Source organism: Moschus berezovskii, chromosome 20 (genome assembly GCF_049115385.1).
Source record: "Moschus berezovskii isolate FMDL1 chromosome 20, NW_MosBer_1.0, whole genome shotgun sequence".
Classification (NCBI taxonomy): domain Eukaryota; kingdom Metazoa; phylum Chordata; class Mammalia; order Artiodactyla; family Moschidae; genus Moschus; species Moschus berezovskii.
The window spans coordinates 24,097,700-24,113,361 of record NC_142479.1 but is presented as its reverse complement, the minus strand read 5'-3'; the positions used below and the strand labels follow the sequence as shown (position 1 = coordinate 24,113,361).

The following is a 15,662-nucleotide window of genomic DNA, read 5'->3' as shown; positions in this document are numbered from 1 at the left end:
ATAAGTTGGTGACTTCTACCTTTTAAAGAATTTGTGTAGGATATCTAAACTTATTTTGAGGATTGGTAAAGTTTTCAAATGAAGCCAGTTTAAATAAATGTAAGAAATTTTAAGTTATGAGTTCAATTCCTTTGTAGATACGGGAATATTCAAATTAGCTGTCTCAAGGAATTAGGTTTAGTTTCATTCATTTTCTTCTTTTGCTTTCCTGAGTTTTATTTCATTGATTTATTGTATTAATTCCTCCATTTCACTTTGATTTAATTTAACTTGCTCTTTTCCTACTTTATTAAGGTGGAAACATTGATCTCATCATCTGTTTTAGTGTTTGGAGCACAGTGTGTTTATAGTTTAACTCTTATTTGGAATATTTATTTACGTGTATTTTAGGATGAGATCTCATTCCTGTAGATTCTTGATTAGGCTTGAATTGTATCTGTTTAGAAAGGGTCAGCCTATGGTGTATACAGCCATCCATTTTGGACTTTGTTTTGTTTGCTTTGTTCCTTTTCCTGTAAATGTATTGAAATCTTTCCTTTAGAAATTGAATTATTCGAGGTATTCAAATACTTGTATCTTTGATCTAACTTCATAATTGTTTATCCTTAGTTTATAATAGTAGAGGTGATGTTTTATCTAGTGACCTTGGTAAATCCATGTATTAATTGATAATCCATAGTAATAATCAGTTTACATGTTAATGCATATATTAATGGTTAGTCTTTTATTATTATCAGGTTTGTCTGTATATATATTGCAACTTTGTGTTACTAGGTTTTATACAATCAAGTTCTCAGCAAATAATGGTAGCTTTATTTCTTTCTTGTAATTTCTTATGCATAGACCTTTCATACTATTGGTGTACAGTGCCATAGTCTTCAAATATTCTTTTCTAATTCCTCATTTTGGGGTGAAACGTTTCAGTATTTCATGATTTTCTGAGTGCTTATTTTGTTGATTAGTTTTAAGGTTGGTATCCTTTACCAGATTAATGAAATATTTCTTATGAACCGGTTTTAATTCTCTCAAATGCTTTACTTCATTTATTGAGATCATCTTATAATTTTTCTGTTGTACAGTATTAATTGAGTGATTTTCATTATTTGTTTTCATTTGGCATTCCTGAGATAAATTGATTGGAATATATATATAATCAGTTTGCGTGTATTGTTAATAAGAAAAGTTACTGGCCTTCCCACCTTTTAAAGCATAATGACTTTTTTCTTTTTGTTTGTTTGTTTTTTTAGCACAAGTCCACCTTACTGTTGTGTGGATTTATATTCACTTCGTACTGGGGAGATGGTCAAGTCCATTCAGTTTAAAACGCCTATCTATGATCTCCATTGCAACAAAAGGTAATGCAGTTTTTCATGTGTTTCTTCTACAAGATAGCATGTAGCAATACTCTAACTTCAGTTTGGATGCAATTTAGTTTTGAAAACTTGTAACTTTTTCCTAATTATTTCTAAATCTTGGACTTTGGGAGAAATACAAATTCTGATTAATTTTAATATATTTAATTTAATTTTAATATATTTAATAATCAGAAATATCTCATTTACACTGAATAACATTTGTCTGAGTTTTCTTCCTCCCTCAGTCCTTTCCTTCCTTCTTTCCTTTCTTTCTTCCTTCCTCTTTTCCCTCCCTCCCTGTCTTCTTTGGCTCTTGTGTGGGGAAATTCCGTAGTCATTTTAAGTGACAGATTGTATAAATCCATTTTATGTTGAATTCCATGAGAGCCAGCAGTGGAAAAACACTTCTAGTAAATAGCCAGCAGTTTATTGATCTCATACATTCTTAATGAAGATAGGTTCATTTGATTTATAATGAATTAAAATATTATAAAAAAATAAAAATAACATTTTATTTTGAGGTGTAGTTCTCCTGTAACTTTTCTTCCTCTAATCTTGTCTGTCTTGATCATATTAAGGATTTTGTGTTTTATATCTAAGAAGCAGATGTTTCTGGCTTATATGTTATGTGTTTGATTTTTAAAAATTGCTATGGTGGATACTGATTTAACTTATTTATGATTCAGTTTATAGAACTTCACATTAACATTTTCTTTTATGATTTTTTTCCCTCTAATTTTAGGATCCTTGTCGTAGTATTGCAGGAGAAAATTGCTGCCTTTGATAGCTGTACTTTCACGAAAAAATTTTTTGTCACAAGTATGTATCAACTTGATTGATTTCCTATTATATGCCTTGAGTGTATGTTATTTACTTGATAGAATCAGCAGACTAATTGGAGTCATAGCATCAGTATGTCATGCTTCTTCAGTTGCTGTATTTCTCTGTTTCTGTGTGTGCCTTATTTAGTAATATAATTTTATGGTATATGTGTTCAACCCACAGCATGTTTTCTTCATGTTATTGCAGATGCTTTGTTGTATACTCAGTTTTTCCTTGTATATTCTCCTTGAGTAGTTGTGACTAATTTAGATCTGTGTAACTATGTTGTTAAATTATTTAATTAACATAACATACTTGAGGATGTAACTATATTATCATTCATGAGGGAAATGTGTCAGTCTTTCACTCTTTCTTTCCCCTACCTCTCACAACTCTGCCTGGATTTGCAGAAATAAGCCCAGATTCTGGATCCAAATATACACACACACACATAGACACACACACAGACACAGACACACACGTAGGGCAGTCTAGTAGGCTGGAGATGCCAAGGCTGAGTCTGTAGGAAGTCTGGAGTTAGAATTTTTCTTTAAATACAGTCTAGTGAAGCAATAATTTTCCCTCATTGACATTTTAATGTCTGACACTCACCATCAAAGCTACAGCTGTTTTTCCAGAGACTCTGTTATGTGTGTGCTACAGAAATAATTCTTTTGGAGCAGAGCTCAATTTTGTTATGTATAGGGAATCACAGTCATACTACTGCATCTCCTGAAATATCAAAACTATTTACACACTTACTTATCAGATGTTTATCCGTATATTAAGCCCTCTTAGTAGACATTATTCCTTTCTGATAAGAGCTCATGTTCTTGATAATACCTTGTAGTCTTTATGTAATTGCATGGATATATAATATATACTATACATAATGATACATAATAATTCATTGTAACATATAGTTTATCATTTTGTAGCCTGTGAAGAAGAATACAGTATACAACTCATCTCCTTAATCTTGTAGTCATTTCTCTCAGAGATCTACAGAGATAATGGTAGAGATCATGTTCATTGAGATACTTTTTGTTTTATGGCAAGGTATAATGTACACCATTTACCAATTTACATTAGTGTCTCCGGCACCTTGGACATTAGCTGGCACAGTGTAGGCTCTCATTAAATATTTCTTGAATGATGAGTGCATTGACCTGCTTATCAGTCAGTTATATTGTGCTGATCAGAAATTTACTGATGTTTTCAGTTCAGTTCAGTCGCTCAGTCGTGTCCGACTCTTTGCGACCCCATGAATCACAGCACGCCAGGCCTCCCTGTCCATCACCAACTCCCGGAGTTCACTCAAACTCATGTCCATCGAGTCAGTGATGCCATCCAACCATCTCATTCTCGGTTGTCCCCTTCTCCTCTCACCCCCAATCCCTCCCAGCATCAGACTCTTTTCCAGTGAGTCCACTCGTCGCATGAGGTGACCAAAGTATTGGAGTTTCAGCTTTAGCATCAGTCTTTCCACTTAATAATTATTAAATATAGATTCCTAGAAAGGATCTTTTATTGTTTCATCTATAAATTAAAAATTTGGGGGGAGCATAGATTTGTTACTAACATCTTCATTCACAAATGCTGTATACACATAATATAGTAAGCTTTGACTAATACATGGTCTGTTTTACCATATTAATTCTTTGTTCCTATACAAACCTTATGCATTAATATATTACTTTATAATTATGTTACTCATTGTTAGAATTAAAACAAGTAGAGAAATAGAGGACTCATGTATAAATCTTTCTATTTCTTCCAAGTTTGTGGGCTACAGAGGAGTAATTTAGAACAGAATATGAATATTTAAGCCAGATTAAGATGCCAGTTTTTCCTGAGCATTTGTCTTTACATCTTATCAATACTTTTTTCTTGTTTATCATTGATTAAAGATACATGTGCTTTGTCTTTACATCTTATCAATACTTTTCTGTTGTTTATCATTGATTAAAGATACATGGGCTTTGGCTTCTGAAAAGTTCGATATCTCTATTGTGAGTCCATTTTAATTTTATACTTATGGATAGCTCTTGCTGCCTCAGCTGAGTATTAAATTGGGGAGAACTCTTCAATAATTATTTGTTAAGATAGTTTATTTAAATGATAATGTATGTTTTGAAATTTAAGCCTTATTTAAACACTGTGCCTACTGCATTTTGTATGTTGAAAGTAATATTACACTTACCAGTAGATGTCAGTTTCCTTCTTTGTAATAAATGCTAGGGTACGAAGTCAGTTGTTACAATGACTAGAGAGAAATTAATATATGTAAATAAGTTAATAATGGAGAGTTCAGTCAGTTCAGGTCAGTCACTTAGTCGTGTCTGACTCTGTGATCACATGGACTGAAGCATGCCAGGCTTCCCTGTCCATCACCAACTCCTGGAGCTTGCTCAAACTCATGTCCATCAAGTTGATGATGCCATCCAACCATCTCATCCTCTCGTCCCCTTCTCCTCCTGTCTTCGATCTTTCCCAGCATCAGGGTATTTTCAAATGAGTCAGTTCTTTGCATCAGGTGGCCAAAGTGTTGGAGTTTCAGCTTCAGCATCAGTCCTTCCAATGAATATACTCATTTTCTTTAGAATAGACTGGTTCGATCTCCTTGCAGTCCAAGGGACTCTCCAGAGTCTTTTCCATCACCACAGTTCAATGGCATTCTATATTTATGCTGTTTTTTTCTTTTTAGTGGATAAATAAACTATATAGATTTTTCATTGATTAGTTTAATGCCCACTAAACTTTATAATAAAGAGAGAGTTAAAATAATTAGATTTGTGTGTTTCATAGTTAGATTCAAAGGATAGTCTTTGTAATAATTTTGATACATTAGAATCAGTAGGCTTTTCATAGTACTCTGTTTAATTGGAGAAAATGTGCAAAATTTATAGTAATTTTTAAGCTTAGATGGTCTAATTGAATTTTGCATATAATCGTGTACATATAGCCTGTATCTTTAATTGTATATATCTAAATATGAGTGAAATTTGTTTCAACTAACATGTGTCTGTTATTTACTAATGAGTGATGGAAATGTATAAGGATCTATAAATAAGATTTAAACAAAATCCTACCTCACTGTAGGTTGTAGTTACAATAAAAAAAAAGAAACAGTTTTGTTTTTGCACATAATGATATTTGCAGCTTTTCTGGGGGAGTGTTTTGCAGTCTGAGATTTTACAGTAGGAGAGTTTGTTTTTGGAATATCCTTATTTGGGTCAGTCAGTTCAGTTCAGTTCAGTCGCTCAGTCGTGTCCGACTCTCCGCGACCCCATGAATCACAGCATGCCAGGCCTCCCTGTCCATCACCAACTCCCGGAGTTCACTCAAACTCATGTCCACAGAGTCGGTGACGCCATCCAGCCAACTCATTCTCTGTCGTCCCCTTCTCCTCCCGCCCCCAACCTTTCCCAGCATCAGAGCCTTTTCCAGTGAGTCAACTCGTCGCATGAGGTGGCCAAAGTATTGCAGTTTCAGCTTTAGCATCAGTCCTTCCAATGAACACCCAGGATTGATCTCCTTTAGAATAGACTGGTTAGATCTCCTTGCAGTACAAGGGACTCTCAAGAGTCTTCTCCAGCACCACAGTTCAAAAGCATCAATTCTTCGGCGATCAGCTTTCTTCACAGTCCAACTCTCACATCCATACATGACCACGGGAAAAACCATAGCCTTGACTAGACGGACCTTTGTTGGCAAAGTAATGTCTCTGCTTTTTAATATGCTATCTAGGCACCCCACTCCAGTACTCTTGTCTGGAAAATCCCATGGGTGGAGGAGCCTGGTAGGCTGCAGTCCATGGGGTCGCAGAGTCGGACACGACTGAGCGACTTCACTTTCACTTTTCCCTTTCATGCATTGGAGAAGGAAACAGCAACCCACTCCAGTATTCTTGCCTGGAGAATCCCAGGGACGGGGGAGCCTGGTGGGCTGCCGTCCATGGGGTCGCACAGAGTCGGACATGACTGAAGTGACTTAGCAGCAGCAGCAGCAGGCTGGTCATAACTTTCCTTCCAAGGAGTAAGTGTCTTTTAATTTCATGGCTGCAATCAGCATCTGCAGTGATTTTGGAGCCATCTTACAGCAAATACGTGAAGCTCTTGAATCAGTTGGCAGGATCAATATAGAAACTGGTGCATTAAAGAAATTCCATTTTTTCATGGGGTTCTACTGTACTTTCTCAGTTAAGCCATTTATAGTAGAAATAAGAGCAAAAATACCTTTAAGCAGAAAAATATAGAGTATAATATGTATTCTTTTCCTTACTTAAATTTATGCAGTTCTTGCAGAAAGGTGGATTTTAGTCACTTTTGATTTTCAGTAAGTTTGCATATTTGATAAATGTAGTCTTTTAGTGATATGGCAAAATATTGTGTTTTATTAAATTATTGAAATCATAGATTTACCATTTCAGTTCTTTTGAATGTTATTTTTTTTTTCAAAGTTTTATTTCAGGAAATATATACAATTGTTTAAAGACAGTAGTGTAATGAACCACCATGTACTTATGATCTGGTTTCAATAAGTACTAACTTGTAGACAATCTTTTTTATTTATACCCTTTCCAAATTATTTCGAAGTATATCCCTGACATACAATTTAATCTATCATCTATGTTTAAATGATAAGAATTTACAGAATCATTATTTCTGTATTGTCAAATGATCAAGTAACTCGTCTAAACTGAGGTCTTTTGATTTGAACAAAGGCCATAACTGATTTAACTTTGGTCAACAAGTGTAAACTTGTGCATCCTTCCAACTGAACTCCCAAGGTTTTTGACATAGATAAATCTTCTTTACCAAAATCCAGTGTCCTTGCTGCATCTTTTATTTCGGCAATCCATTTTCATGCTGCTTATGCTACATTAACTTTGAGTCACTCATGAATCTCAGTTTTTGGAGATGCTTTGTTGCTTTGCTTCCCTGCCTGAAATGGCCTTTCACTAGCATCTGTCTCCCCGTAGTGAGTTAATTCCATTTGTCTTTCTAGCCCCAGTGTGCATATTAGTTCTTATATGAAGTATTTCTTGATCCCCTTAGTTTAAAGTAGCCTCTCCTCCTAAATCCCTGAAGATAGCATTTCCCAAATCTGTCTGCAGAACAGTAGACCTTCAACATGCTATGTAAATCAGGATGCCCTGGTAAAACAGACTTAGGAAATGCTGCCTTCTATTGGAGGATACCAGTGGTGATTAACATTTTAATCTTTAAATTTATTTACTATATTTCAGTATTTCCCATATTTATCTGATAGAGATCTCTTCTGTTACCCAGTACCCTCTGGGACTGCTCTTATCGTATTATCTCTCCTTCTGTTAAGACACTTACCTCTGTCTTGTTGTGTGTGTTTTCTGTCTACTCCTTCTTTCTTTGACACCCTATAGTAATCTTCTGGAGAAAAAAGTTGTGTATCTTGATTTGTTTTAAGAAAATAAGGTCCATCATGCAAGGTAAAATATATCCATTATGTTCTGGCTAACTTTAAAATATTTCTGATGCTTATTTTTGCTCCTTGTAATATGAAAACATTTATCACAACTATTTCAAGTTTTGAAGCATCAGTGGTTCTTTTCCAGGATGTTTAGTTAGCCAAAATGGTTGAGAACGTAGTGCAACTCTGTCAGAAGTAATCAGATGAGAAGGAAAACTATTCATAGATCAGTACTCGTCTCTAGAGAAAGTGATACAGGTTTGATCTCGGAATTATAAATTTGGCGAGTGTTTAAAGGAATGAATATATGAATGAAGTTTCTCCCTCTGGTTGAAGTAAGGACAAAACTTTTTTCAAGTATGAGTTTATTTGAAAATTTATATCTTTATAATGATCAGCTCTTGAGTCTCTCTCGTGTATCAGGAGTATTGCTTCCCCTTTCAGGAGCAGGAGCTTCTGTTTTATAAGCCTTTGTTGTTTTAGTCTCTAAGTTGTGTCTGACTCTTTTGCAACCTCATGGATTGCCAGGCTCCTCTGTCTATGGGATTTCCCAGACACGAATAGCAGAGTGGATTGCTATTTCCTTCTCTAGGCGATCTTCCCGATCCAGGGATTGAACCCATGTCTCCTGCATTAGCAGGCAGATTCTTTACCACTGGGCCACCTGGGAAGCCCTTATAAGTCTTTAGGAAACACAAAATATCAGCTGATTTTGATAAAAATGAATGGGAGACTGAGATGTTATTACTTTCTTAATGCTTTTTATTTAGATAATGTTTTTTTTAGAATCTTTGTTATCTAGTCCTAAATGCTTCCCTCTGTATTGCTGGACCACTGAACAAATATTATTAAAGTATTAGTTGAACAAGTGTTATTAAACTGTTAGTCTCTCTTGTATTCCATCAGTCGTTCATGTTGGGAAGAAGAGGTATTGAATTTTTAGTGTTGCAGTCAGATGTTTTTTAAGTGGCATGAAGCTTATAAGTAAGTCCTGGTCAAGCAGGGTGGAGCCTCCAGTAGTGAATTTTCAATTATTTCTGATCCATTAGGATTATTATGTCTTCTGTTTGTGAAATGGCTCTCATGGTTTGAAGATGCCATTAAGTCTATGTAGCCTGCTTAGTTGCTCAGTTGTGTTCGACTCTTTGCAACCCCGTGGACTGTAGCCCACCAGGCTCCTCTGTCCATGGAATTCTCCAGGCAAGAATCTGGAGTGATGGATTTCTTTAAATCTGAAATGTGTGGTAAGTGTTGAAAAGTGAGGTAGTATAAAAGTACAGCTGCCATTTCTTGGTGATAAATGATGGCTATAATGTAATAAATTGTGTACTAAAACCTGCATGGCTGGCAGATTCTTTACCATCTGAGCCACCAGGGAAGCCCCAACTCGTCAGAATGCAGAATGCTGCGTAACCTGGAAAGGGGGTGTGAGAATGGGTTTCTGGGATTCTATAATATCCTGTCTTTTTTGTTTTGAGTACTGCTTATGTGTATGCATATGTTTACTTTGTTGACTTGGGTACTTCTTTATATTGTATTTAAATATGTATTGTAGTTTATATTAAAAAAAGACTTCAGAAAGCATCAAAAACGACAAAAGTTTGTGATTTCTTTCCTCACACTCCGATTGCTATTTATTGTAGCATTTCATATCAGATCCCCCCAAATCTTTCATCTCGAATACTCTGGCCAGTAGTAGTTATATACCTCATTTCATACTTCCATTAAGAAGTGTTGCATTCTTGGTTACATGTTATTTTATTTTACTTGAAAACCCAGTAGACGAGATTTATTTGAGTAATGTTCGGGTCATAAGATTGATGATATTTGACACGTTTGTCTGAAGAAATTTAGCTTCTTTTCTTGAAATGCAAATGCACCTTAAGAAATTTTTATCAATAATTTGAACAGAATTGAGCAAGACTTAATATTTAAAATCAAGGAACAAATGGAACCATTTTCTGACTTTAAAGAAGTTTGTTTTCCCCCAATTTTTGAAGTCCCCCACCATTTCTTTAAGCAGACAAACTTTTTGCAGGTCGAAAGAAGCATGGTATAGGTTATATGTATTTCTCCAAATTTGGGTTGTTCATACTTGTAAGCCAGGATATAGGGCCTGGGGGACAGGTGAGCTGATGGGCATACTGAGAATAGCATGTGTGGTAGTCCATTTGCCTGTGCCATATAGTCCTCTCCCTCCACCCCCATTGACTGGTTTCTAGTTCTTAAAGAACTAGTACTAAAACCCATGTAGAGTGACAAATTCTTAATGAGGATATTGTTTTGTTCATGCAAGCATTTAATTTCTCGAAGAGTTTGAAAGCTCTTGTGTAATACAATCGTGATTGCCTGAGTTGGTTATGAATACAATGATGAGTCTGTAAAATAAGTAGACACAACTGTGTTCATCAGAGAAAGCATCATGGGGATTTGTGCCAAAGGGTGGAAGGGTCAGCTAAAGAGAGCCGATAAAGAGCTGGAAAGGGAACACAGCCAATGTGATGAGAAAGGAGACGCCTTTGTATTTGGCTCAACAGAAAAGGTGGCCTTGAGCAGCTGTCTGATGTGGAAATCCAAAACCCACATATGATTAAGAAAACAAAAGACAAAGACTGATAGATGTCATTAGCAGTCATTTCCAGTATGCTTAAATTTAAACCCAGATACGAAGTCTCCAGAGAGACCAAAGTATTGTGGAGTAAGTAAGTAACTCTTTCCATTGGCTTCTGTTTTTGCTTTGAGGAGGAAAATTTATTCCTTACAATCCTATTGTTATTTCTCAGTGTTCCAGTGTGTATTCTTCATTTATGTTAGTGGTGAATAATAAATAAGGAATGTATTTAAAGGATCTTTAGAATGCAAATTTATTTTTAATTTTGAGAAGAGGAGCCTTTCTTTTTATGCTTATAGGGAAGCTTGTAACTTCTGTAAGGAGAGATTGGCAGGTTAATGTGGCATCTAAGACCAGTTCAAGTTAAAACCCTGTTCTTTTGTGTTCCCATCAATATACGAAAGACTAGGCTACCATGATGTTTTTGTAGCCCAGGCAGATCTGTAGTATGAAGTGGATTCTAAACATGTGTGCCGAAAAATAACATGGTGTCCCTATTTTCTGCACATATTAATAATTCTAACCCATTGAGCCTTTCAGTGGCATTACTGTTTTGTATACATAGAAAATAAAACAAAAATAAAATCAAGTTTTAAATTCAAAGCTCATGGAATCTTGAGAGGGTCATTAATCAGCAGTAAGATGGTCAAATAAATCTCTGAAGTGGTATTTAATATTATATTTCCTTATGACTTTCTGGAGAGGTGTTTATAGTCCTTTCTGAACTTCATTCAGTGTATGGTCTTTTGTGACTTTGTGTCCTTCACGGAACATAGTAGACTGTTACATTTTTAGAGTGGTTTTACATTCGCAGCAAAACTGGGCAGATGGCACAGACATTTCCCATATGCCCCCAGCTCCTCACATGCATAGTCTCCCCCATTGTCAGCGTCCCTCACTGGAGTAGTGTATTTGTTGCACTTGATGAACCTACATTGACACATACTTATCACTCAGGTCCATTGTTTGTCTTAGGACGCACTCTTGGTGTTGTACATCGCTGGGCTTCCATAAATGTATAATGACATATATGGTTCCCCAGGTGGCCCCAGTGGTAGAGAATCCACCTGCCAGTGCAGGAGAGACAAGAGATGTGGGTTCAGTCCCTGGGCCAGGAAGATTCCTTGGAGGAGGGAAATGGCAATGGTTTCTTTTTCTTGCCTGGAAAATTCCATGGACAGAGGAACCTGGTGGGCTATAGTCCATGGGGTTGCAGAGTCAGACACGACTGGAACACACGTGTGTGTGCATATTGCTGTATATCCATTGTAATATCATGCAGGATATTTTCACTGTCTTAAAAATCTTTTGTGCTCTGCCTGTTCATCTCTGCCCTCCCCAACCTCCACCCGCCCCCGCCCCCAGCAACCATTGGATTTCCTAGAATGTCATATAGATGGAATCATAGTATATAGCCTTCTCAGACTGGCTTATTTCATTTAATAATATCAAGTTTCCTCCATGTTGCTACCTAACTTTAGGATTTACTATAAAACTACAGTAATCAAGGCAGTGTGGTACTGGCAAAAGGACAGATAAATAGATCAACAGAACAGAATAGAAAGCCCAGAAATAAATATTTGATGAAGGAACAAAGGTAGCATAATAGAGCAAAGACAGTCTCTTCAGCAGATGGTGCTGAACAACTGGACATTCATAGGCATGAAACTGAATCTAGACACAGACTATTCATCCTTCACAATAATTAACTCAAAAAGAATCGCAGACCTAAATATAATAGGCTCAGATGGTAAAGAATCTATCTGCAATACAGGAGACCCAGGGTTGGTCCTTGGGTTGGGAAGATCCCCTGGAGAAGGGAGTGGCAACCCATTCCAGGATTCTTGCCTGAGAATCCCATGGACAGAGGAGCCTGGTCAGCTGCAGTCCATAGGGTTGCAATGAGTTGGACAGGACTGAGCATGCTTGCACTAAGAAAGGATTGCCTATGGTTATGAAGATTTACCACGGTTTTGTTCCAAGCTTTAGCTTTAGTCTTTGATTCATTTCCAGTTTGTATGCAGTGTGATGTCAGGGTTCAGTTTCATTTGTTTGCACGTGGATATCCAGTTGGCCCATCATCATTTATTGAAAGGTCTATTCTTTCCCCATTGACTTGTCTTGGTAGCCTTGTTGAAAGTCAGTTGATCATAAATGCAGGCATCTGTTTTTTTCCAAAAAGGTGTGAAATCTTTTGAGTTGTTTTTTTCATGAAAAATAAAGCAGGGTGTTACAGAGAGTAGTTAAATCCTTTGTATTTCGAAATGATTTCAGGCCTTCTCTCCACTAGGGCTCCTATTCTGCGAGAACTCCATGTAAAATTGCATCAGTCTTATAGTTATGGATTCATCTTCATGTAGTGGGGCTTTTCGTGGATCTTACCTTTATTTAAATTTGTAAACTTGAGGTTTTTTAATATCCAGTTCTCTTTTACTTTGTTCACAAACATTGTAAACTTGTTAAAATTAATCCTAGTATTGTAGAGATTTAGATGGTTGTTCTTGTCGTTGTTTTCCTTCACTTGTTTTCAAAGTTTAGCTGGAGGCAATGGTTAATGTTTAAAGGAGTCATGCTTATAAAGTTGAGATAGTGCTGAGAGGCTGATGGTCTGCTGATTCTAGCTGTAAAATGTGTTTTGGAGAGCAGAAAAACAATTTGCTTTCATTCCAGTACACTAATTCTTGAGGTCCATTGGCTTTCTAAAAACATTGACTCAAAAAGTGAAATTAATTGTAAACTACATTTTCCTTAGTATTCTTTAGTATTTGGAAAGCAGATTTACTTATTAGGATCTGTTGAGGCAAAACTGTTATCAGAATTAAGTTAGATGGTGGCTCAGATGGTAAAGAATCTGCCTGCAATGCAGGAGGCCTGGGTTTAATCCCTGGGTTGGGAAGATCCTCTGGAGGAGAGCATGGCAACCCACTTCAGTATTCTTGCCTGGAGAATCCCCATGGACCAAGGAGTCTGGTGGGCTGCAGTCCCTGGGGTTGCAAAGAATCAGACTTGGCTGAACGACTAAGCACATGTTGACTTTAAAATTCAAGAGATTCACAATTTGTATGGAAATACAAAAAACCTTGAACAGCCAAAGCAATCTTGAGGAAGAAAAATGGAACTGGGGGAATTAACCTGCCGGACTTCAGGCTCTACTACAAAGCCACAGTCATCAAGACAGTATGGTACTGGCATAAAGACAGAAATATAGATCAATGGAACAAAATAGAAAGCCCAGAGATAAATCCACGCACCTATGGACACCTTATCTTCGACAAAGGAGGCGAGAATATAAAATGGAGAAAAGACAGTCTCTTTAACAAGTGGTGCTGGGAAAACTGGTCAGCCACTTGTAAAAGAATGAAACTAGAACACTTCCTAACACCATACACAAAAATAAACTCAAAATGGACTAAAGAGCTAAATGTAAGACCAGAAACTATAAAACTCCTAGAGGAGAACGTAGGCAAAACACTCTCCGACATAAATCACAGCAGGATCCTCCATGACCCACCTCCCAGAATATTGGAAATAAAAGCAAAAATAAGCAAATGGGACCTAATTAAAATCAAAAGCTTCTGCACAGCAAAGGAAACTATAAGTAAGGTGAAAAGACAGCCTTCAGAATGGGAGAAAATAATAGCAAATGAAGCAACTGATAAAGGATTAATCTCCAAAATATATAAGCAGCTCCTGCAGCTCAATTCCAGAAAAATAAATGACCCAATCAAAAAATGGGCCAAAGAACTAAACAGACATTTCTCCAAAGAAGACATAAAGATGGCTAACAAACACATGAAAAGATGCTCAACATCCCTCATAATCAGAGAGATGCAAATCAAAACCACAATGAGATACCATTTCACACCAGTCAGAATGGCTGCTATCCAAAAATCCACATGCAATAAATGATGGATGTGGAGAGAAAGGAACCCTCTTACACTGTTGGTGGGAATGCAAACTAGTACAGCCACTATGGAGAACAGTGTGGAGATTCCTCAAAAAACTGGAAATAGAACTGCCATATGATCCAGCAATTGCACTCCTGGATATACACACCGAGGAAACCAGAATTGAAAGAGACACATGTACTCCAATGTTCATTGCAGCACTGTTTATAATAGCCAGGACATGGAAGCAACCTAGATGTCCATCTGCAGACGAATGGATTAGAAAGCTTTGGTACATATACACAATGGAGTATTATTCAGCCATTAAAAAGAATAACATTTGAATCAGTTCTAATGAGGTGGATGAAACTGGAGCCTATTATACAGAGTGAAGTAAGCCAGAAAGAAAAACACCAATACAGTATACTAACGCATATATATGGAATTTAGAAAGATGCAAATGATAACCCTGTATACGAGACAGCAAAAGAGACACAGATGTATAGAACAGTCTTTAGGACTCTGTGGGAGAGGGTGAGGGTGGGATGATTTGGGAGAATGGCATTGAAACACGTATGTTGTCATATGTGAAACGAATCACTAGTTCAGGGTCGATGCATGTTATAGGATGCTCGGGGCTGGCATGCGGGGATGACCCAGAGGGAGGATAAAGGGAGGAAGGAGGTGGGAGAGGGGTTCAGGAGGGGGAACTTATGTAAACCCAGGGCGAATTCATGTCAATATATGGCAAAACCAACCAATATAATATTGTAAAATAATTTGCCTCCAATAAAAAATTAATTACTTAAAAAAAAAAAGAAAAAAAATAAAATTCAAGAGATTAGTCGCCTCTAATATAATGCCACAGTTCGCAGGTGTTTATTTCTGGTTTTCATTTGGTTCTTTTTTTACATTACATTTTAAAAGGGGAAATTTTCTTAGAGACCATGTTTTTGCTCTTTTCTCCAGTTCTGAAAGTGTATGAGAAATATGTATATTTGTTGTTTAGTCACTAAGTTGTGTCCAGCTCTTTAGCAGTCCCATGGACTGTAACCTGCCAGGCTCCTCTGTCCATGGGACTTTTCAGGCAAGAATACTGGAGTGGGTTGCCATTTTCCTCCTCCAGTGGATCTTCCCAACCCAGGGATCGAACCCATGTCTCCTATATTGGCAGGCAGATAAAGTACATTTTGGTATGAATTAGATGGGAGTGTAATAATGAAATCTATGATGTAGATACTGTGCTATATATATATATGTTAAAGTATGTTGTCTTTATTTATATTGTGTTCTAAGTCACTCAGCCATGTCTGAGTCTTTGCAACCCTTTGGATTGTAGCCCGCTAGGCTACTTTGTCCATGGGATTTTTCAGACAACCCACTGGAGTGGGTTGCCATTTTCCTCTTCCAGAGGATTTTCCTGACCCAGGGATTGAACCAACATCTCCTGTGTCTCCTGCATTGCAGGTGGGTTGTTTACCCGCTGAGCCAACAGGGAAGTTCTTTTTTCTACGTATATGTCCATAATACGCATTC

The 15,662-nt window shown here is 36.9% G+C and overlaps 1 protein-coding gene across 9 annotated transcripts in view; it reads left to right on the top strand.

Moving 5' to 3' along the window:
• Positions 1 to 15,662, top strand: part of BCAS3 (BCAS3 microtubule associated cell migration factor) — a 600,416-nt gene that overhangs the window by 139,213 nt on the left and 445,541 nt on the right. For all 9 annotated transcript variants that reach the window (XM_055400120.2, XM_088828643.1, XM_088828641.1 and 6 more), the window contains 2 exons: positions 1,248 to 1,355; positions 2,098 to 2,174. In XM_055400120.2, coding sequence (XP_055256095.2) covers positions 1,248 to 1,355; positions 2,098 to 2,174 — 185 coding nt within the window. The remainder of the gene's footprint in view (positions 1 to 1,247; positions 1,356 to 2,097; positions 2,175 to 15,662) is intronic.